Source organism: Pelodiscus sinensis, chromosome 20 (genome assembly GCF_052426305.1).
Source record: "Pelodiscus sinensis isolate ZL-2025 chromosome 20, ASM5242630v1, whole genome shotgun sequence".
Taxonomy (NCBI): Eukaryota; Metazoa; Chordata; order Testudines; family Trionychidae; genus Pelodiscus; species Pelodiscus sinensis.
The window spans coordinates 24,230,099-24,252,158 of NC_143071.1; the positions used below are offsets into that span (position 1 = coordinate 24,230,099).

General features: G+C 48.1%; 1 protein-coding gene and 1 long non-coding RNA gene across 3 annotated transcripts; one reads left to right on the forward strand and one right to left on the reverse strand.

The window, feature by feature from the left end:
* The first annotated feature begins 3,251 nt into the window (after positions 1 to 3,251).
* LOC149521954 (uncharacterized) lies at positions 3,252 to 19,687 on the forward strand. 2 transcript variants are annotated; one of them, XM_089771970.1, is made up of 4 exons: positions 3,252 to 3,705; positions 12,860 to 12,941; positions 16,433 to 16,564; positions 17,078 to 19,687. In XM_089771970.1, exons 1-4 carry the CDS (start codon positions 3,607 to 3,609, stop codon positions 17,197 to 17,199), a joined length of 435 nt encoding a protein of 144 aa, XP_089628096.1. In that variant the 5' UTR covers positions 3,252 to 3,606; the 3' UTR covers positions 17,200 to 19,687. The 2 variants fall into 2 exon arrangements, with proteins under 2 accessions (XP_089628096.1, XP_089628097.1); XM_089771971.1 differs by having other exon boundaries at positions 12,863 to 12,941.
* On the reverse strand, positions 18,332 to 21,439 carry LOC142819085 (uncharacterized). Its single transcript, XR_012896783.2, has 3 exons — positions 21,266 to 21,439; positions 18,688 to 18,835; positions 18,332 to 18,473 (listed from the first exon to the last, which is right to left on the reverse strand). It is a non-coding gene; the product is annotated as an uncharacterized LOC142819085 (long non-coding RNA).
* Between the last annotated feature and the right edge of the window lie 621 nt (positions 21,440 to 22,060).

Genomic DNA, 22,060 nt, shown 5'->3' on the forward strand with positions numbered 1-22,060 from the left:
CATTTTGTCACCCAGTCACCCTAGTGAGATCCTTTTGTAACTCTTCACAGTCTGCTTTGGACTTAACTATCTTGAGAAATTCTGTATCATCTGAAAACTTTGCTGCCTTCCTGTTCAGCCCTTTCCCCATATCATTTATGAATTTGTTGAGCAGAAAGAACAGTTCTGAGTATAGGTCTGTCATAATTAGGAGTGCTGACCAGCATCTGGTGACTAAGGGGTTAACTCTGTCCCTAGCCAGGTATCTGGTCAGCTAATAACAATGCAGGTAGGTATTTCAAACTGGGACAAATGAATCTTTATCTTTCCCTCCTTTGTCCGAAAAGCAGAGCAATTTCTTCCAGGTATTAAGGGAGTTGGAAGACACTTCTCTCTCAAAGAACGGACTTCTTACAATGTGTAAGTAGGTTTAGCTAGTTTAGCTAATTCATCGGCATTATTGTTTTCCTTGTTTGGGAATTTGGAACTAATGTCTGAGCTTGTTAAGTGTTTTTTTTTCTCTTTGTAACTAAAGCTGTTAGCCCAGGGGGGATCTCCCTGAGTATCTAAATCAATTGGTGGCTCTTTCCATCTAGCTACTTTACTATGCTTGCAACTGTAGTTTTGTTTTGATAATAAAAGTTTGTTTTCTTTTTCTAATTAACCGGAATTGGTTGATTGTTGTGTCCTTTGACTCAGTGCCTAGTTACAAGGGCAGAGTCCATTGTTGTCTTTGAATCCCCTCTGTTTTTCCCAACTCCAAGTAAAACAGAGGTTGGGGCAGAGGAGAGTTTTCCCTTAGGGAAGTTTCCCAAGTGATCTCTTCCCTGGTTTTCTTGGAATTACTTGGGTGGTGGCAGCGGATTTCTCCAAAATCTGGGTATTAGGATTTGGGGGGAAGTTTTTGTACCAAAGCCTGTGAAGACAAAGTTTTGGAGAGCTCTTGTGGGCCCCCACTTCTGCATTTGTCGTGCCAGAGTGAGGAACAGCCTCGCCAAGGTCCAAATATACATCTCTCCATTATGAAAACTGACCCTGCCTCCCTCCCTGTTTGCTAGCTTTTAACCATCTACTGATCCATGAGACGATCTTCCCTCTTTATTCTATGGCTGCTTAATTTGCTTAGATCAGCTTTGACCACATGCTTGCTGACTCCTTCAAAGAATTCTTTTTAACTTTTCTTCAAATAACTTTCTACTGACTGCCACTTCAGTAGTAAAAACATAGTCTGCTCATATGGTAGACTGAGAATTACTGGCTTAAGAGTCTGATCCTAAAACCATATTGAAGTCAACGGGAGACATTCCATTCATCCCATTAGCTTTGAATCAGGCTCTAAGTGATTTGGCAAACTTGTAAAAAAGGATATTCCATTCTGGACGACAGAGCAAGAGGAATTCAGAAAGGTGCACTTGGAATTTTTGAAGTTTTCCCACTAGCTAGTTTTTAAAAGCTCCTCTCTTAGTTCACCCAGTGTGGTATATTTTTTAAGCATGAACATATGCTGTATCTTTGTTGTCTGGTTTAAAAAAATCCAAATTTTAGGACAGAAAAAGCAGCACGGGCCAGAATAGGTAGGTACATACATAAGAAAGCTGTAACTTTGTGACAGTGCTCAAAAAACCAGCTGGACTTCCACTGAATTTAAAATTCACTCAAGTATCTTTATGGCTACCATCAGAAGGGGGAGGCTAGCCCCCAGCCACTCTCCTTCCACTCAAGGCTCCACCCTTTCTGGGTTTCATGCCCCTCCTTCCACTGGAGCCCAGAACCTCTCCACCATGGCCACCAGCCTGTGCCCCAGCCTAGTGCCCTCTACCCCAGAGAGCCAGGAGGGCAGGTTGCACATCCCCAGCCCCCTCCAATCTTGGAGCACTGGGAGAGCAGCCTGCATGACCCCAGCCCAAGCCAGGGCCACCACACAGGGTCAGCCAGAGAGGGGATTTGGGGGTGAAGTATGGACAGGGCAATGCCTGGCTGTTTGGGGAGGCACAGCCTCCCCCAACCCATTATACCTGTTACCCAGAAGCTGAGCATAGAATCCTAGAATCCTCGGGCTGGAAGAGACCGCAGGAGGCATCGAGTCCAGTCCCCTGCCCAAAGCAGGACCAACCCAACTAAATCATCCCAGCCAGGGCTTTGTCAAGCAGAGACGTAAAAACCTCCAGGGATGGAGATTCCACCCCCTCCCTAGGGAACCCATCCCAGGGCTTCACCACCCTCCTAGGGAATTGTTTTTTCCTAATATTCAACCTAGAACATTTAGACACCAGATGGAACCCTTCATCTCATGGGGGCAACAGAATCTCCATTTCTCCCCTCCACTGCTCAGGAACGAAGTGTTTTTCCACCCACGGGGCACAAAAAGAGAATTTCTGGTGTTTAACATCCGTGCTCAAGACCATATTTTTGTGGCGCACTCAGGAAAGTTACGACAAATTGCCTCAAGGGGACGCCAGAGCGGATTAAACCCAGAGCGGGTGCTCTCCATCAGAAGTAAAGTGGCCTTTGCTGTAGCTCAGTGATGCTCAGTTTGTGGATCAGTACCCAAAACCAGGCCATGGCCCCACTTTAATGGGGTCACCAGGGCTACTGTTAGACTGGCCGGGGCTTGGAGCCAATGCCTGAGCCCGAACACCCAGGGCTCAGGCTTTGGCTTCAGCCCGGAGTGGCAGGCCTCAAGTTACAGGCCCCCCTTGGGCCTTGGCTTTGACATCCCTACCCCCCACCCTCAGCAGTGGGGCTCGGGCGGGCTCAGGGTTGGGTCCCCCCTCCTGGGGCCATACAGTCATTGTGGTTGTCAGAAGGGGATCAACACACAGTGAGGTTTGAGGTTTGAGATCTTCCTTGACAAGGAACCTGAGGGCCAGAGTGACTTGAGAAGCCAAGCTCGGGCTGGGCAAAGCATGCCGGGGGCAAGACCGATACATCTGATGAGTGAAAAAGCAGGTGGGACCAGTCAGCTCGAGTCAGGTGATGTGTCTCAGCTTGATCCTACTGTGATCATCTCACAGCAGCTTCAAATGTTGCCATTAGCCACGCACCGAGCGCACATGCTGCTGAATATAAATTGCTGGAGACGTTTGTGTTCTTCTCTCAAGGAGCTACTGAAGGATCATTTTTCCTTTTGCATTTGATACTCCAGGCGTCGATCAGCCAATTGCATAGGGAAGCGTAGCTTGCAGAACAGATAACCTATAAATCCTCTTTGCTGCTCAGCTACCTCCCTTTCTTCCCGTAGGAGCTGATTAGGACCAGCGGGTGGTCTTGACTTTCTTGGTTGAGAGGGGCCTGGCGAATACATAAAATGGGGCCACACGTTCTTTTCCACCTGCTCCTGCTTGAGCTTTTCTAAATAAGCTCATCAGCACTTAGAAACAGACACTGAGACACTCATTAGAACTGCCAGTGCAATGCGTCCTCCCCTCACCCGCTCACATAATGAGGGAATGACAGAAGGACGGGTGGATATGGAAATAGTTTGCAGCTGCTTCTGTTGCTGGGGACACTTCAGCTCTCCCTTCCCCCACGGCCCATGTTCTTGGCAAATAGCTCCTTAAATCTACATTCGACCTGGCAAGATCCAGTGACGTCTCACTCTGGAGTCATTCCTTATTTGCTTTAATAATGGAGACAAAGAGCAGCCCAGGCCAGATGGGTGAGAAAGGACCCCTCCCCCACTGCTCTCTGAGTTCATGTGGAATGTGGAACCCAGGCACCGGACAGGTAAGCTTGCCTGCATGGGTTCAGCAGTTGTGGGGAGAGGGTATAAGAGCAAGAGCTTGGAAAAATGCCTGCTCCAGCCCATGCCCTTATAGCATGCTGTGCAAGGAGGCTGTTCCCTGCTCTGCCCTGCACTAGCTGGATACAGCCTGGATTTCAGTGGGAGCCAGGCACCTCAGTCCTTTTGAAAACCCCACTCGGCACCTAACTGAATCTTCCCATGTCTTGCCAGTTTGGAATATCTGTCTCTTATCATGTGTGTATGTGATGGGGAATAGTTACTACTGTCAATGCCTTGCTTAAAACCAAACTCTACTGAGGGTACGTCCAGACTACATGCTTCTTTCAAAAGAAGCTTTTTCGAAATAATCTTTTGAAAAAGCTTCTTTTGAAAGAGATCGTTTAGACAGTCACAACTTCTTTAGAAAAAGCGATCCTCTTTTTCAAAGGAGAGAACCCAGGCAATCTGGATGCTCTCTTTCGAAAAAGCCCAGTTTGCGGTCAAGAACACCTTTTTTTGAAAGAGCTCTTTCAAAAAAAGGTGTTCTTCCTCGTAAAATGAGGTTTGCTGCTGTCAAAAAAACCCATTGCATTCTTTCGATTTAATTTCAAAAGAATGCGGTGGAAGTCTAGAGCCAAGTGAAGTTTTTTTAGAAAAAAGGCCACTTTTTTCAGAAAAATCCTGTACTCTAGACATGGCTAAGCAAGCATCAGGAAAGCCAGGAAACAGAATTCTTTCCTACTAAGAAACAGTCATCACTAGAAATCACTAGGTGAGGTGGGACTGGCCCATTATAAGATAAAGCAAATCAAAGCTGTAGTGTCTCTAAGGAATATTGGCACAGTGTGTCAGTAAAACCTAGTCAGGACAGCAGCTTCTTAAACATCTGATAACAGTCCTCAAGTGAATTGGAAGACTGTGGCTACGTCTACACTGGCCCCTTTTCCGGAAGGGGCATGTAAATTTCACCAGTCGTCGTAGGGAAATCCGCGGGGGATTTAAATATCCCCCGCGGCATTTAAATAAAAATGTCCGCCGCTTTTTTCCGGCTTTTAAAAAAGCCGGAAAAGAGCGTCTACACTGGCCCCGATCCTCCGGAAAAAGTGCCCTTTTCCGGAGGGTCTTATTCCTTTGAAGTAGGAATAAGACCCTCCGGAAAAGGGCACTTTTTCCGGAGGATCGGGGCCAGTGTAGACGCTCTTTTCCGGCTTTTTTAAAAGCCGGAAAAAAGCGGCGGACATTTTTATTTAAATTCCGCGGGGGATATTTAAATCCCCCGCGGATTTCCCTACGACGACTGGTGAAATTTACATGCCCCTTCCGGAAAAGGGGCCAGTGTAGACGTAGCCCACATGTAAGGGTACGTCTACACTAGCCCCCTACTTCAAACTAGGGAGGCTAATGTAGGCATTCGAAGTTGCAAATCAAGCCTGGAATTTAAATATCCCGCGCTTGATTTGCATCTTCCCAGCCGGACGCCATTTTTGAAATTTACAAGTCCAGACTAACGGCCCGCGTCTTCAGCAGGGACCCGGTAGTTCGAAATAAAGCCCTAAATTGAACTACTTGTTAAACCTCATTCCAGGAGGAATAACAGGTAGTTCGAAGTAGGGCTTTAATTCGAACTACCGGGTCCCTGCCGCGAGTAGACGCGGACAGTTAGTCCGGACTTGTAAATTTCAAAAATGGCAACCAGCCGGGAAGATGCAAATCAAGCGCGGGATATTTAAATTCCAGGCTTGATTTGCAACTTCGAATGCCTACATTAGCCTCCCTAGTTCAAACTAGGGGGCTAGTGTAGACATATCCTAAGTGTACCTTGGATATTTGCATGGCTTGTTTCCTTCTGTGTTCTTTTGAACTAGTCCAGTTGGCTGGCTGGCTACAGGCCCGGCTGTCTAGAGAAGACCATAGATATGAGTTCATCATAATGTGCCAGAGGGTCGCTCCCTCAAACAATACATTTGTTGTTTCAAATGGTTCCTATTAATTATGGAGAGCAGCAAGAACTGAAGCTGGCATATCCAAGAGTTGAGCAAATCATTCATAAAGTATTTGGTCAATTGGCTTCTTGTTCTTTTGTGGAACGAGCAAGTTATAATTCTCTCGGAAGGATTCATTTTTCAACAGATGCTTTCTGCAAATAGTTCTTGATCTGGGGGTTGCACAGAAGCAAACTTCCTGTGAGGATTCACAAGCAACATTTGAGCTGTATTGCTAGGTTTGGACTGGACACATGGGTCATGCAGAAGGCTCCTAGAATCAGGTTTCTGTTGAGAATACTGACATTTAAAAGTTCAAAATTTGATTTTGCAAATGATCTAATGTTAGCTTTTCCCTGAAAACATTCCTGCTAGCAATCTGGTCAACTCAAATATTCATAGAATGTGAATACAAAGAGAGAGTGAACACAGCAGGTGCAAATTCAACATCCTATTTGAGCAAATAGCCACAGTTTTTGGAATGCTGAAATATGGAATAAAATCTGAAAATACGAAGATATTTGCCCAGCTAGCCACATTCCACCCTTAGGTATAAGTGCATCACAGTGTTTGGCAAAGCAATCCTTGGATACAATCATAGAATCATAGAGTACTAGAACTGGGAGGGACTTCGAGAGATCATCAAGTCCCGTCCCCTGTCCTCTTGGCAGGACCAAGCACTGTCTAGATCCATGATAGGTGTCTGTCTAACCTGCTCTTAAATATGTCCAGTGATGGAAATTCCACAGCCTCCCTAGGCAATTTAGTCCAGTGTTTAACCACCCTGACAGGAAGGTTTTCCTAATGTACAAACTAAACCTTCCTTGCTGCAGTTTAAGCCCATTGCTTCCTGTCCTATCATCAGAGGCCAAAGAGAACAATTTTCCCCCTTCTCTCTGTGACACCCTTTTAGGCTACGTCTACACTGCCGGTTTTGCCAGCAGTGAGTATGCAAATGAGGTGTGGATTAGCATATTGCTAATTTGCATAATTTATGCAAGCTGGATTTTGCGCAAAGGGTTTTTACGGAAAACAAAGTTGTGTGGATGTTTTCTTTTTACGCAAAAACCCCTTTCCCCACCAGATCCTTATGCCCCAAAAGAGGAGGTTTACTGATCTGGTGGGAAAAGGGAGTTTTTTTGTGCAAAAAGAAAATGTCCACACTACTTTGTTTTCCACAAAAACGGCTTGCATCAATTATGCAAATGAGGTGCAGCGATATGCTAATCTGTGCCTCAGTTGCATGCTCACTGCTGGCAAAACCGGCAGTGTAGACGTAGTCTTACATACCTGAAAACCGCTATCATGTCCCCTCTCAGTCTTCTCTTTTCCAAACTAAACAAGCCCAATTCCTTCAGCCTTCCCTCATAGCTCATGTTTTCTAGATCTTTAATCATTTTTATTGCTCTTCTCTGGACCTCCTCCAATTTCTCCATATCTTTCTTGAAATGTGGTGCCCAGAACTGAACACAATACTCCAGCTGAGGCCTAATCAGCGAAGAGAAGAGCGGAAGAATGACTTCTTGTGTCCTGCTCACAACGCTCCTGTTAATGCAGCCCAGAATCATGTTTGCTTTTTTTGTAACAGTGTCGCACTGTTGACTCATGTTTAACTTGTGGTTCACTATGACCCCTAAATCCCTTTCAGCAGTATTCCTTCCTAGACAGTCACTTCTATTCTGTATGTGGGAAACTGATTATTCCTTCCTAAGTGGAGCACTTTGCATTTGTCCTTATTAAACTTCATCCCATTTACCTCAGACCAGTTCTCCAGTTTGTCCAGATCATTTTGAGTTATGACCCTCTCCTCCAAAGCAGTTGCAACCCCTCCCAGCTTGGTATCATCTGCAAACTTAGTAAGCATACTCTTTATGCCTTCATCTAAATCGTTGATGAAGATATTGAACAGAACTGGTCCTTTGATTTACCTCATGGCCATTGGAGGTATGGAAAGATACTTTATATACTTCAGAATGAAAGAAAAGGACTCATGTGAAAAACTTTAGCAAAATTCTAATATAGATGTGTTCCTGATATTGGTCCCGGAATCACTGATACAGGACCTGGAGGACATACTTAGCCTTTTGGTGGAATCCGTGATTGTGTCTGTCTATTCATGATAAATCATTGCATTCTGTCTCTCCACAGTTTATTTTTTCTCTCTTGTGGCTTGGGATGTTTTACTAGCTGCCTCAAAGTTCAGTCATCCACCGAAAAAACATGCCACAGGACCCACTTCAAAAAGCACCTGTTCGGAGGTACTCCCAGAATTACTAATGCTATTGATTAAAGGGTAACTCTTGAATCTTTTTAAGGGGTTCACTTCAAGGAAATCATTGCACATGGTAATATAGATTTGTGTTTAGAAGAGACCCATTTCTGTCACAAAAGGCGATTTGACATTGGATGAGGTCCCTAAGGGCGTGGCCATGAGGTAAATCAAGGGAACAGCTTCAATACTTCATTATATCAGGAGAAGCGGACACACTCTGAAAGGAGGTTTTGATGCTGTGTTAATGCTGGCTGTAGAAAAGCTGCTTGGCTACGTCTAGACTGGCATGATTTTCCAGAAATGCTTTTAATGGAAAACTTTTCCATTAAAAGCATTTTTGGAAAAGCGCATCTAGATTGGCACGGATGCTTTTCTGCAAAAGCACTTTTTGTGGAAAAGCGTCCATGGCCAATCTAGACGCGCTTTTGCGCAAAAAAGCCCCGATCGCCATTTTCGCGATCGGGGCTTTTTTGCGCAAAACAAATCTCAGCTGTCTACACTGGTCCTTTTGCACAAAAGTTTTGCCCCCGAACGGGAGCAGCATAGTATTTCTGTAAAAAGCACTGACAATCTTACAGTAGGAAGTCAGTGCTTTTGCGGAAATTCAAGCGGCCAGTGTAGACAGCTGGCAAGTTTTTCCGGAAAAACTGGCCAGTCTAGACATAGTCCTTGTGTTTGCAGAAAAGACAGAGTCAGAACCGGAACCAATAGCTGTGATTTGTTTTATTTCCTGTAGGGCAAATGGATGCCACTGTGCTAGAACTTCTCATGAAACTTTTATATCCGTCATATCCCCTGTCTAGGCTGTAAGGATTTTCCTAGTTTGAGCAGCTGAAATCTAATTTGGCATGGTGTGTAAAGGCCATGGAAGTGATATACCTTCACTTTAGCAAAGCTTTTGATGCAGTCTCCCACAGCATTCTTGCCAGCAAGGTAAAGAAATCTAGCTTGGGTAAATGGTCCGTAAGGTGGCTAGAAAGCTGGCTAGATTGTCAGGCTCAGTGGGTAGTGATCAACAGTTTGATGTCTGGTTGGCGATCAGTCTCAAGCAGAGTGCCCCAAGGGTCAAGTTTTGTTCTACATCTTTATTAGTGACCTGGATGAGGGGATGGATTGCACCTTCAGCAAGTTTGGGGATGACACTAAGCTAGGGGGAGAGGTAGATACGTTGGAGGGTAGGGATATGGCCCAAAGTAACCTAGACAAATTGGAGGATTGGAACAGAAGAAATCTGATGAGGGTCAACAAGGACAAGTGCAGAGTCCTACACTTGGGATGGGGATTACAGTGGATGAGAAGCTGGATATGAGTCAACAGGATGCCCTTGTAGCCAAGAAGGTCACCAGACTTTTAGGGTGCATTGGTAGGAGCATTGCCAGCAAATCTAGGGAAGTGATTATTCCCCTTTATTCAGCACTGGTGAGGCCACAGCTGGATATTGCATCCAGTTCTGGGTCCCCCATTACAAAAATGTGGACTCACTGGAGAGACTCCAGTGGAGGACAACAAAAATGACTAGGGGGCTGCAGCACATAACCTATGAAGAGAGGCTGATGGATTTGGGCTTATTTAGTCTACAGAAGAGATGAGTGAGGGGGGATTTGATAGCAGCCTTTAACCACTTGAAGGGTGATTCCAAAGAGGATGAAGAGAGGCTGTTCTCAGTGGTGATGAATGGCAGAACAAGGAGCAATGGTCTCAAGTTACCGTGGGGTAGGTCTAGATCGGATATTAGGAAAAACTATTTCACTGAGAGGGTGGCGAAGCACTGGAATGGATTACCTAGGGAGGTGGTGGAATCTCCATCCCTGGAGGTTTTTAAGTCCCTCGCTGGGATGATTTAGTTGGGGTTGGTCCTGCTTTGGGTAGGGGTTGGATTCAGTGACCTCCTGAGGTCTCTTCCAACCTTATGTTTCTATGGACTTTAGCTGTATTTCCCTAATTTTGTTATTTTGTGTGTCCGTACTCATGCACGCACTCTCAGTCACACAAAGCAAGCAGAGTTAATGTTGTAAACACCATCCCAAGTTTCCAAGTTTTATTTCGGTAGATTCTATATATACTGGGGAAATTAATGATGGAATTCATGCATATTGTTTTACATACATTTAGAGGACAGGATAGAGGAAATCCATGAAGATAGTTTTAAAAATAATTTTGGATTTCTATGTTCCGTGTTCCTCTTTCTGCTTTAAAGGGGCTTTTGCCCCATTTCACAATAATGTCAAAGCATGATATATGGCCAAGATGATTCTGATAAGCATACAGTCTTGGTTCCTTTGAAAAAATAGCAGCCAGGGACATCATGTGCTTACTAGTATGTATGTGAGAGTATTCGCAATGCTCACTATTTTATCAAGAGTTGTTCTTTTTCTTAATGCCTGAAATCAAGGGATGACATGGGAATCTCAGCTTTCGGTTTTAAAAAAGTTTCTAGCCCTCATGGTTACAGAGAAAAGCTTGTAGATGTAAATTCTAAGGGTACGTCTATACTGCACAACTGTTAAGAAATAACTCTCACTATTCCGAAATAGCTTAGTCCACGTCTACGCAGCAGGCAGTTATTTCGAAATAGCGTCAATATACTGTCAAGCTGGAGGACTCCGGTAGCCTTACTCCAGCTCCTATAGCCCTCGCTGTAGAAGGAATAAGGGAAGTCGGAGGAAGAGAGCTCTATTTCAAAATAAGTGCTGTGTAGACTCTCCCTACTTTGAAATAAGCTATTTCGAAATAAGCTATGCAATTGGCATAGCTCAATTTGCATGGCTTGTTTCGAGCTAAGCCCTGCAGTTTAGACACACCCTAATAGATGCAAGCAAGAAGACACTCAAAAATGACCAAATCTGAAGAGGAGCAGAGAAGAACCGGGATAAATACCTCTCTAGGACGAGGCATTTATTCAGTGACATGGAAATGGCCAGGAGCAGTGTGCTGAACATGTGATCATTAGAATGAGCCTGAACGTTTTCAGACTGTGTGGTGAGATGCCCATGAACCTCAGGCCCATCTTCATTTCAAAATGGCTGAACTCCCTGGGCCATCTCCTTGCTGCTGTACATACATATTGTTATAGCTCCATTGAAATGCATGGAGCAGTGCCGATTTGCTCCAGCTGATCCTCCCCCACCCCTCCTCACAGTCTCTGACACATACAGGAGCCCAAAAGTCTTCATATAGGCTGAGGTTTTCTGTGACTGGAAACGCTGCTGCTATTTCCTATAGTCTGTCCTCCCCGATGGCACAAGTGGCCTCAGCAATGCCGTCCTGGAATGTGAAAACAGGGTAGTCTGGCCAGTAGCCCTGGCTTTGCCCTGCACTCTCCTTGCCAAAGGGTGTCTGATGGCGGCCAGAGAGCGGGGTAGCAATGCAAAAGAAAACAAGCACTCACTGCCACGTTACTGAGCGTTCACGCCACCTGATTTCAGACCCGGAGCTGTGAAGTATGAGCCGGGACAGTCCCCCTCCTTGCTGAAGCACACAGCCTAAGTCCTCTGCTTAGCATAACATAATATACAGAGACACTCCGGGCCATATTGTATTACCGACCAAACGATCGTACCTCCTGAAAGAGCTGGCTGGCTCACCCACCCCAAAGGGTGATATCTGCAAGAGTGAATTCTGGGTGAGAAGAGCTTAGCCCAGCTGCTATTCACGTTGCAGGGGGGAGGCTCTTTTTTGGACACACCTTGTTAGGTAGAGCAGCATACAGCCCACGGGGGTATTGATTCAATCCCTGGCTGGGGCAAGAAGTAGGACAACAGATATTAACTCAGCCAACAGATATGAACTCTGTCCAGCATCTAGCAGCCTGCTTTAATAAGTGCCTGGCAGCCAGCTGTTAGCAGATACAGTAAAAATCTTTATGCTGAAGCACTAAATGGCCTCGTAACCTCCCATTTTGTTCCCCTACGGTCTCCCCTGACTGGTTATTAACAGTATTAAATTGCATCTATGCTAGCTCCAAATTCGGAGCATATGAGTTTAGCTAGAACGTGAGTAATGGTGAGAAACCAACAAGGACACTGTTAACTAAAGTTAAAGGGCAGAGCCTCAGCCCTGTTCTGGGAACCTCCTCCATACAAAAATAGGCAAATTTCAGGCCCCAAGAGAGATGGACATTTTTTCTTATCAGTGTACCTTTAAATACAGACCTCTGACTTGCTCTTTGTGTGCTTAGCATTACACTCTCAACAGCTGAGCCAATGCCAGTGGGAGTTCAGGATAAATCCAAACTCACTTACAGAGACTTTCCCCACACCTAATTAAATACCAGGCCCTAAGAGTAACTATTGGGAGTTTAGATGAGGCCCAATATCAGATGAAGCTAATAGTACGGCTTCATGTATCGCTATAGAAAAACAACTGGGTGGCTACTTACTCAATAAATGGCAGTTAAAGACTAATTTATATTGTGCTATGTAGTGATAAGAGTAATTATATTCTACTCAGATTACAGGTAATTGCCTCCTAACCCTAGATTTGTACCTCATTGAAAGGGACTTGAATGATATAACCAAAAGGAGGGAAATTAGCTTGGGAGTTGCTGACTAGCTAGAAGAGCCAGAGATAGATCAACAACCGCTCTCAGCTTTCTAAAGGAAAATGCCACCTCTGATTGATCATCTCTCCAGAAAGGATTTCCATAGGTGGTCCAGCTCTGGAGGTGAAGAATAGGTATCAGGAAAAATTCTTAGGGATAGTATACAGGAGATTATTCAATCCACTGTTTCAGTTAACCCTCTGGTCCCAAATATGTTCACAGATACAAATAAAATACATGCCAGAAGAAGACTTACCCTGCCAAGAAAGTACATGCAGCTAAGGTCGGTAATGGTAATGTGACAGGGTATGTCAGCCCCATACTGGCATGCCAGGGGTTAACCCATCTTTGTTATGTTCTAGCAGCTGGAACCAGGGTATAAAAGGCTGGAGAGGAGCTCAGTCTGGGCTGACCGCTGGAGGAGGAGATGCACTGCAAGCTCCAGTGAGTGGACCATGGCTGCTCCAAGACTTGAGGAGCAGCCAAATATTTTTAATATATGAAGATATACCTATCTTATAGAACTGCAAGGGACCTTGAGAGGTCATCAAGTCCAGTCCCCTATCCTCACGGCAGGACCAGATCCACCCACACTTACAGGGGCACAGCAGCAAATGCAGAGACTACTGAACTGTGGACACCATAGGACTGGGTAGGAAGGGACCCAGGGGACTATAGGGAGAACGGCACCAAAACTGGCTACAGAGCTTGGCGTATTGATCCCTGCCAAGCTGGTGGCAAGGGAGTCCATCACTGGATAGGAACCCTGTGGAGAGGGAGGACGCAAGTGCCCCATCCCGAGCACCACTCACCAGGGAGTGGCGGCCTGGCCTACCGTATACAGGCTGCACGCTTGTAATTTGCTGCTGTTCTGTTTGGTTTCAGAGTGTCTAGGCCAATCCCTCTCGCAATTCACCTTGAAGCTAAGCAGGTTGTAGGGCACCCGCTGAGGCACGAAGATGCCACTGCCTTGTCTAAGGCACCAGTGGGCTAAGGATGCATTCAGGACTGTGCGAAGGCTGAGCACGCCTCGCTTCTTGTACACAGCTGACGGAGAGACCCCATCTGCAATCGGAATGAAATGTGCCATGGCCACGAATAGAAACACAGACCCCACCCCCCCATGTGCGAAGTGTTGGTGTGGAGACAGACACACAGCAGGCTCCTTGAGATAGCAGGGAGCGTTTGTTGGCTTAAAGCTGCAGCAGACTTTCAGCAGAAAGAAGTCTGGCTAACTGAGGAATGCATGTGCACTTCTGCCGCCTATGGCGAGAATCCAGTCCACTTGTTTATGCTTCTTACTGATCCTAATTCTTTGGGCGGGGGAAGGGAAGGAGGCTGGCTGTACTTGTACAACAGCCAAGTGGGCAGCACGAAACCAAAGAATAAATCAATATTACAACACAGTTATAAAAACCCCCTTAAGAAAACTTTGCTTTGTATTGCAAACTAACCAGCCTCACTGTGTCTTCCAGATTACATCACCTTCAGCAAGGAAATGGCAATTTTAACAGTGGCAGTTTTGATTAGAGACCATTATCCAAGTACAAAAATTCAGGAACTGTAGGTTTATGATTTTGGAACAATGAAACAATTAAAGTTGTTCTAATTAAGTGATCATCTCTGTGGTCTAGCCCTCTCTCTTGCTGTCTCTGCTATCAAAAGTAAAGAAAGTATCATCTTGTGTGTCATTTAAATAGCTCCACTTTGAATCCTAGCTGGAAGACAGTGTGAATTACCCTGCAAAGAGACTTGAAAAGTGTGCTGCTTGTCTTTAGGCAAAAGGGAAGCAGATAAATCTATAGAATCATGGAATTGGAAGAGACCTTGAGAAGTCATCGAGTCCAGTCCCCTATCTAGACTCTCTGGGTATGTCTACACTACAAAGTTAGTTCAAACTAACTTTCATAGGCGCTACACTAGCGCTCCGTTAGTTCGAATTTAATTCGAACTAACGGAGCGCTTAGTTTGAACTAGGAAAACCTCATTTTACGAGGATTAAGCCTAGTTCGAACTAGCTAGTTCGAATTAAGGGGTGTGTAGCCCCTTAATTCGAACTAGTGGGAGGCTAGCCCTCCCCAGGTTTCCCTGGTGGCCACTCTGGCCAACACCAGGGAAACTCTTCTGCCCCCCTCCCAGCCCCGGATCCCTGCACCTGGCACGGATAGAGCCACCCACCTGATGCCCCCCAGCCCTCCCCCTCTTCCCAGGACCAGGCTGGCGGCTCCCGGGAGCTTGCCCGGGACCGCAAGAGGCGGGCACCCGCCTTGGCTAGTGCGGACATCGTGGACCTTGTCCACGATCTCCGCACTAGGCACAGGAAAGTGGCCGTCTAGGGCAGGAGAGCTGCCAGCCTGGCCACCCAGGAGCAGGTGTGCAAGAGAATCAAGGGGGTCCAGTGAGACCCCCAACCCTGAGCCCTGAGCTTACAATGGCCGTCCTGGGTCAGACCAAAGGTCCATCTAGCCCACTAGCCTGTCTGCCGACAGCGGCCAACCCTAGGGACCCTGGAGGGGATGGACCGAAGACAGTGACCAAGCCATTTGTCTCGTGCCATCCCTCTCCAGCTTTCCACAAACCTTGGGCAGGGACACCACTCCTACCCCCTGTCTAATACCACTCCATGGACCCAGCCTCCATGACTTGATCTCACTTCCCTTTAAACTCTGTTCTAATTCTAGCCTTCACAGCCTCTTGCAGCAAGGAGTTCCACAGGTTGACTCTTTGCTTTGTGAAGAACAACTCTCTGTTACTAGTTTGAAGCCTGCTACCCATTCCTTTCCTTTGGTGTCCTCTAGTCCTTCTATTATGGGAACTAATGAAGAACTTTTCTTGATGCACCCTCTCCACCCCACTCATGCTTTTAGAGACCTCTATCCTGTCCCCCCCTCCGTCTCCTCTTTTCTAAGCTGAAAAGTCCCAGTCTCTTTAGCCTCTCTTCATATGGGACCTGTTCCCAACCCCTGATCATTTTAGTTGCCCTCCCCTCTCCCACCCTCTCTCTTCCCCTCTCCCACCTCCTTTTCCCAGTCTCCCCCAGTTTTGTTCAATAAAGACAGAATCCATTTTGGAAGACACGTTATCTTTATTTTGTACATCAAGAAGAGGGGCTAGGGAAGGGTAAGTGGAAGGAGGTGAGGGAGGAATGGGGCACGAGCCCCCGATGGGGAGGACTGGGCTGGCTCTGCAGGCTTCTGGGGGTGGAAGCTCTCCTGCAGCCCCCCAATTGTCCCCTCTCCCCAGATGGCAGCCTGCGGCAAGTGCAGCCGGGCTGATGGCCGACTGCTGTGATGTGCCCAGTGTGGGTAGTCCGGGCACTCCAAGCCAGGACTGCTTTACAAGCGGGGCACCCCTGAGAATTGTCTGTCCGGAGTGGGGGTCGGGTCCCTTTAAGCACAGCTCTCGGCTAGCCTGAGGCACTGCTTCCGGCCATCCTTAAGCCCGGTTCAGGGACCACTTAATGTGGACATGCTAGTTCGAATTAGCAAAACGCTAATTCGAACTAGTTTTTTAGTCTGGATCCGTTAGTTCGAATTAGATTAGTTCAAATTAACTAATTCGAACTAAATTAGTTCGAATTAAAGTTGTAGTGTAGACATACCCTTGAAGATGGGTTAGTGGCAAGGATACATAAGGCTACTCTGGTAGGAGACACAGGTTTCACTTGGCTGTCAGGCTCTTCTTCTTCATACCTATCCTCAGCAACAGCCTAGTTAACCGAGCTGTCCTGACTTGGGGCACAGCTTTCTTCTTTTTCAACAGTCTAGTCTTTTGTCATCAGACTTAGGCTGGCTGGTGAGGAGTCAGTGTAACACTGACCCAGGAAACTTGAAAAGTGTGCTGCTTGTCTGAAGCTAGAATTCAGGGTGTGAGTGAGAATCTTCCAAGACTGATCAGGCCCTGAGACCGCTATCCCTTCCTGCTTCTCCACATAGGACCCAACCATACTGCCAAGAGTCACCTTGCGTGGGTCACCGCAGATCATGTGGCACTAGGAAGAGGAATGAAGGAGTCTGAGGTGCAGGTCATGTTCTCGTCCATCCTCCCTGATGAAGGAGAAGGCTCAGGTAGGGATTGCTGAATTTTGGAAGTAAATGCATAGTTGTGGAGATGGTGTTGAAGAGAGAGCACACATGGCACACGGGCCTGCCCATGCTTTCAAGGCAGCCTCCGCTCCCGGGGACAGCGTGGCAAGGCGCAGAAGTGTCTGCCACTCACATACAACTCCACCCTCAACACTCTGTCCCCCTCTCTGCCATTGGGCAGGGATACAAGTTCTCTACCTGCAGGACGCCGCCACTGCCAGACCCAGCATGTGTGCAGCACGGAGGGAAGCACAGTTGCCCTATGGACCCCCTCCCATCCACAGGATCCCTTTCGGACCAGCACCTTCCCATGCCTGCTAGTCCTGGGGACGTGAGGCTCCCCCCTTGCACATCTGGGTCCCTGCAGGAAAGGGCCCAGTGGCTAGGCCACACATGGCCTTGCTCCAAGCACACCGCTTTCGGTTTCACCTCAGAGATGAGGCCAGGCTTCAGGCAGTGTCTCTGGGGATGACTGACTGTCTCTGCTCTCCACAGCTGGACCAGCAGCAAGAGGAGGGTGGTCAACACCACCTAGGGCAGCCTCCCGCCCCCGAGGGACCCACTGGCACAGAAGACCCATGGACAAGTTCCAGCAGGAGCACTTCACAGCTCTCTAATCCCTAGAGCAGACCCTGGACTGGAGGCTGCAGGAAGACACCAGCTGTGGTGAGACACCTAGGGGAGATGCTGAAGCAGGGCCGCACCATGTGTGCAGCAGTTCAGTCTCTGGTCTTCAGCATGCTGCCTGCTCCTGCCTCTGCCCCTCCTGCTTCTCCTGCAACCTCCACCCCATGGCCACTGAGGCCCTAGCACGCATGGTGGTGGGATCACCAGAGTCAGGCACTATTCCCAGCCCTAGCTCTGAGCCTCTCCTCCCCCTCCTCCCTCTTACAGTTTCCTCCTCCCCCCTCTAAGAGTCTCATCCCCCCTCCTTTCCCTCTCCCCATTTCCTCCTCTCTCCCAGTTTCTTTCCCCAATCCCCATCCAGTTACTTCTACCCCAAATGAAAAGCAAAGTTTATTTTTTCCAAAACAATAATGTTTTATTGTCCCTACAGGGAAGCAGGGGAGGGAAGGATGTGGGAGGAAAGGCTAAGAGGAGCAAGGCATAGGCTCCTCGTGGGAAGGCCCAGGGGAGTGTTTCACTGGGGTCTTTGTGAGAAACTCTCCCACGGGTCCTCCCAGATGTGCACAGCCCCTTGATGGACCTGCCAGATGGTAGCCAGGCACAGCTGCTCAAAGGCCCTGCTGATACAGTCTGCATCTCCCCTCTGGCAGGAATGCCTCCCCCTTCCTCTCACAAATATTGTGAAGAACATAACATGAGGCCACCATGTGTAGGATGCTCCGCTCGCCGACGTCCAGTTGGGTGAGGAGGCGTTGGAACTGCACCTTCAGACGCCCGAAGATGCCCTCAACAACCACGTGGGTCCTGCTGAGCCTGGCATTGAACCATTCCCTGGAGTGGTCAAGGTAGCCAGAGTAGGGCTTCATAAGCCAAGGCAAGAGAGGGCAGGTCACATCCCCTACAATGCGCATGGGCAAGTCCACATCCCTGATCCTGATAGTGCAGTCAGGGAAAAAAGTGCCAGTGTGCAGCTTCTGGGAGGCACTGGAGTTGTGTCATGTGCCTGCCCCAACCACCAGACGTAGATGTCCTTAAACTGGACGTGGTAGTCCGTCATGGCCTGCAGGACCGCCAAAAAGTACTCCTTCCAGTTAATGTAACAGATGCCCACTGGTTGGGGGCCCAGATGGAGAAATGGATGCCATCAATAAACCCCCACCCCACAGTTGGGAAAGCCCATGTCGGCAAAGCTGGTGACAATGGCATCCACATTGCTGAGGGTGATGATCCCGCACAGCAGGATGGCGTTGATGGCCCACACCACCTGTAGAAGAAGACAAAAAATTGCAGGGTTGCCAGAGCCCTCAGAAGGTCCCCAACCCCTCCTGCCCCCAACACAGCAGGAGCAATCCTCCACTTACCCCATCCCCCAGCAGGGCTTTGTGAAGGTGGGACTGAAAACGCTCCCAGGGAGGGGGCTTCCACCTTCCCTAAGGAACCCCATTGCATCCTGGGACAATAGCCTGGGAGCACCATACCTGCATGACCAGGGTCCCGACTGTTGACCTCCCCACACCGAACTGATTCCTGACGAATTGGTAGCTGTCCAGCATGGTGAGCTTTCACAGTGCGATGGAGACCCACTTCTGGAGCGGGATGGCGGGTTTTATGTGAGTGTCCCATCACCTGAGGGCAGAGGTAAGTCACTCACAGAGCTCCTGAAAGGTGTCCTTCCTCATCCTGAAATTCTGGAGCCCCTGCTGCATGACAATCCAGTCCTACCAGTCGGAATTGCTATGCACCCGCCAGAAGCAGCAGTGCACTTTAGAGTTGGAGGGGTGGACGGATGGGATCCAGCAGCATGAGCTGCACCTGCAGAGATGTGAGGAGGGTCTCCAAGAGGAGCAGGGGGTTGGATTCCTTCAGGGCCTGGGAGGCAGCCTGCAGAAACTGCTGCATGAGGTGCAGCACAAGCAGCCATAGCCGTTGAGTGCGCAGAGGCAGCTCCGGCTCCATGGCTGGAGAGCTGAAGTGTCCGCAAGGACAACCAGAGCAGGCAGAGAAAAGGCTTTGCTTTCCCTCGAGGAGGTAGGCAAAGGAGAAGAGCCTGAAACATGGTTGTATAGGGGGGTCCACTAAGCACGAGCCTTCAGGGAGTGAGTGCTGTCCTGACGCCCTGCCTGAAGTGGTTCTGGGTGGCCTTAAATGCGATTCACTGTCCAATGAGTGTGTCCACTCTATGTCGAAATAGCTCAGTGCTATTTCAATAAACTTGTGGTGTGTAGAGGCGCTATTTCAAAATAAGCTATTTTGGGTTATTTCTTCTGGAATAGCTTATTCCGAAATAAGCGTGCAGTGTAGACGTAGCCTAACTGAATGGGGGAGATAACCTAGTGACAGATGATGTGGGAAAAGCTGGAGTGCTCAATGCTTTTTTTGTCTCTGTCTTCACAGACGAAGTCAGCTCCCAAACTGCTGTCCTTGGCAGCACAGTTGGGGAAGGAGGTGGCAGCCCTCAGGGTATGTCTACACTGCATCCCTAGTTCGAACTAGGGATGCAAATGGAGACAATCGAACTAGTTAATGAAGCGGGGATTTAAATATCCCGCGCTCCATTAACATGATCTCGCCGGCGCGCTAGTTCGAATCACAGCTGATTCGAACCAGGAAGTGTGCACCGGGACGCGTTAGTTCGGACTAAAGCCCTTAGTCCGAACTAATGTTACTCCTCAAAAAATGAGGAGTAACATTAGTTCGGACTAAGGGCTTTAATCCGAACTAATGCGTCCCGGCGTGCACTTCCTGGTTCGAATCAGCTGTGATTCGAACTAGCGCGCCGGCGAGATCATGTTAATGGAGCGCGGGATATTTAAATCCCCGCTTCATTAACTAGTTCGATTGTCTCCATTTGCATCCCTAGTTCGAACTAGGGATGCAGTGTAGACATACCCTCAGTGAGAAAGAACATATTGAGAACTATTTAGAAAAGCTGGACATGCACAAATCCGTGGGGCCGGATCTAATGCATCTGAGGGTGCTGAAGGAGTTGTCTGATGTGATTGCAGAGTCATTGGCCATTATCTTTGAACTCATGGTGATCTGGGAAAGTCTTGGTCTATTGGAAAAAGGCAAATGTAGTGCCCATTCTTAAAAAAAGGAAGGAGGACAATTCAGGGAACTACAGACCAGTCAGCCTGACCTCAATCCCTGGAAATATCATGGAGGGGATCCTCAAGGAATCCATTTGGAAGCACTTGGAAGAGAGGAAAGTGATCAGAAATAGTCAACATGGATTCACCAAGGGCAAGTCATGCCTTGGTTACCTTCTATGATGAGATAACTGGCTCTATGGATATGGGAAGGTGGAGGACATGCTACCCTTGACTTTAGCAAAGCTTTTGATATGGTCTCCCACAGAAGGTGGCTGTTCATGATGCACATATTTGTTCACTGGCAACTGGACAGAGACAAGTCAGTTATAATAATCCATAGCTCCTCTATAGCACTTGTTATCCATGGATCTCAAAGTGCTTTAAAAAGGAGGTCAGTATCATTGTTCCCATTTTACAGATGGGGAAACTGAAATACAGAGAAGCAACGTGACTGGCCCAGGGTTACCCTGCAACAATGCTAGAAACATAATCCAGATCTCCTGAGTCTCAGTCCAGCACTCCAGCCACTAGGTCCCACATTGCACATTAGCCATGAAACAACTGTCAGATTGTAACAAGCTTCCACCACTGCTGACTGTGGTTGGACTGGGCTAGGTGGTCTCTGGGGGAAAGGCTTTATATTCCACTAGCAGACTTACCTGACATTGTCCAGGTCCTTTAGGGCAGGGGGCTGGCGGTGTGGGATGTGCAGGACTTAGTGCAGGGCCAAGAGGATGGGGCAGGGGAATGCAGGAGGCGGGGTACAGAGGGGTGCAAGAGTGAGGATGGGGGGCAAGAAGGGGCTCCGGGGGGGAGGGGGGGAGTGCCATCCAGCACAGGACGTTTCTCTCTCCTCGGCAACTCCCCAACGTCCAGGGGCGTTTTCTCTCCCTCCAGGCCTCTCCTTACTCAGCTACCAGGATGAGGAGGAAGGAAAAGGGTTTGGGGCAGGAGGGCTACTTACTCAGTGTGCTGGCAGGCAAGATGGTGGAGCCTCAGACCTGCTCGTCACGCCCTTGGTGGACACTCTGTAGAAGGGATCTCCTGTGGTGGCTCACTGCCTCCAGTTGCCACTTTCATATCCCATCCCTCCGAACAGCACCTGTTCTGGAAAACAGTCCTTTTCCTGGGGCTTCTGGATGTCCTGGCACAACCAGACCCTGGCCTTGCTTTAAGTTAGGAGAAGAGGAAGCTGCCGACCAAATTTGGTGGTCCTAGCTCGTACCGTTTAGATGGAGTCCTTAAACAAACAGACATGCAGACACATGCACTCTAATATAAATATATATTATCCCATAATTCCTCCAGGTCCATATCTTAAATGAATCCCTTTTCTTCAGCTCATCTCAGTCCATTCTTGAAGTAAACGAGATCTGTAACAGCCTGAAATCAAAGAATATTCAGATCAGCTGCTGAAAAGTTCTGTCATGGTTGATTAACCTATGAATTATTCATTGCGGGAGCAGCTCTGCATTGTTCCGCAGAGACACATTGTGAGATGGGAGGGCAGCAAAGGGGGCAACTGACCCAGGGCCCAGCGATTCAAAGGGGCCTGGGGCTCTTGGATGCTGCCACTGCTACTGCGGCGTCAGTGGTGCCCAGAGCCCCGGCCCCTTTCAATTGCACTGCAGAGCTCCAGGTGGCTGGCTTGGACAGTGCATGGGGGGCAGGGGCATGGTACCGGTGGCGCTGAGGGCTGGCTGCTTCATCTGCGCAAGGCCTTGCCACTTCTGGGAGCAAAGACCAGCCCCTCCCCCCT

What these genes read in the sequence shown, in the direction of transcription:
- LOC149521954 (XM_089771970.1), top strand. Translation starts at nt 3,607, where the DNA reads ATGGAGACAAAGAGCAGCCCAGGCCAGATGGGTGAGAAAGGACCCCTC. An exon ending in GAGATGCACTGCAAGCTCCA is followed by an intron (nt 12,942 to 16,432) that starts GTGAGTGGACCA and finishes TTCTCCACATAG; the next exon opens with GACCCAACCATACTGCCAAG. An exon ending in TGATGAAGGAGAAGGCTCAG is followed by an intron (nt 16,565 to 17,077) that starts GTAGGGATTGCT and finishes TGCTCTCCACAG; the next exon opens with CTGGACCAGCAGCAAGAGGA.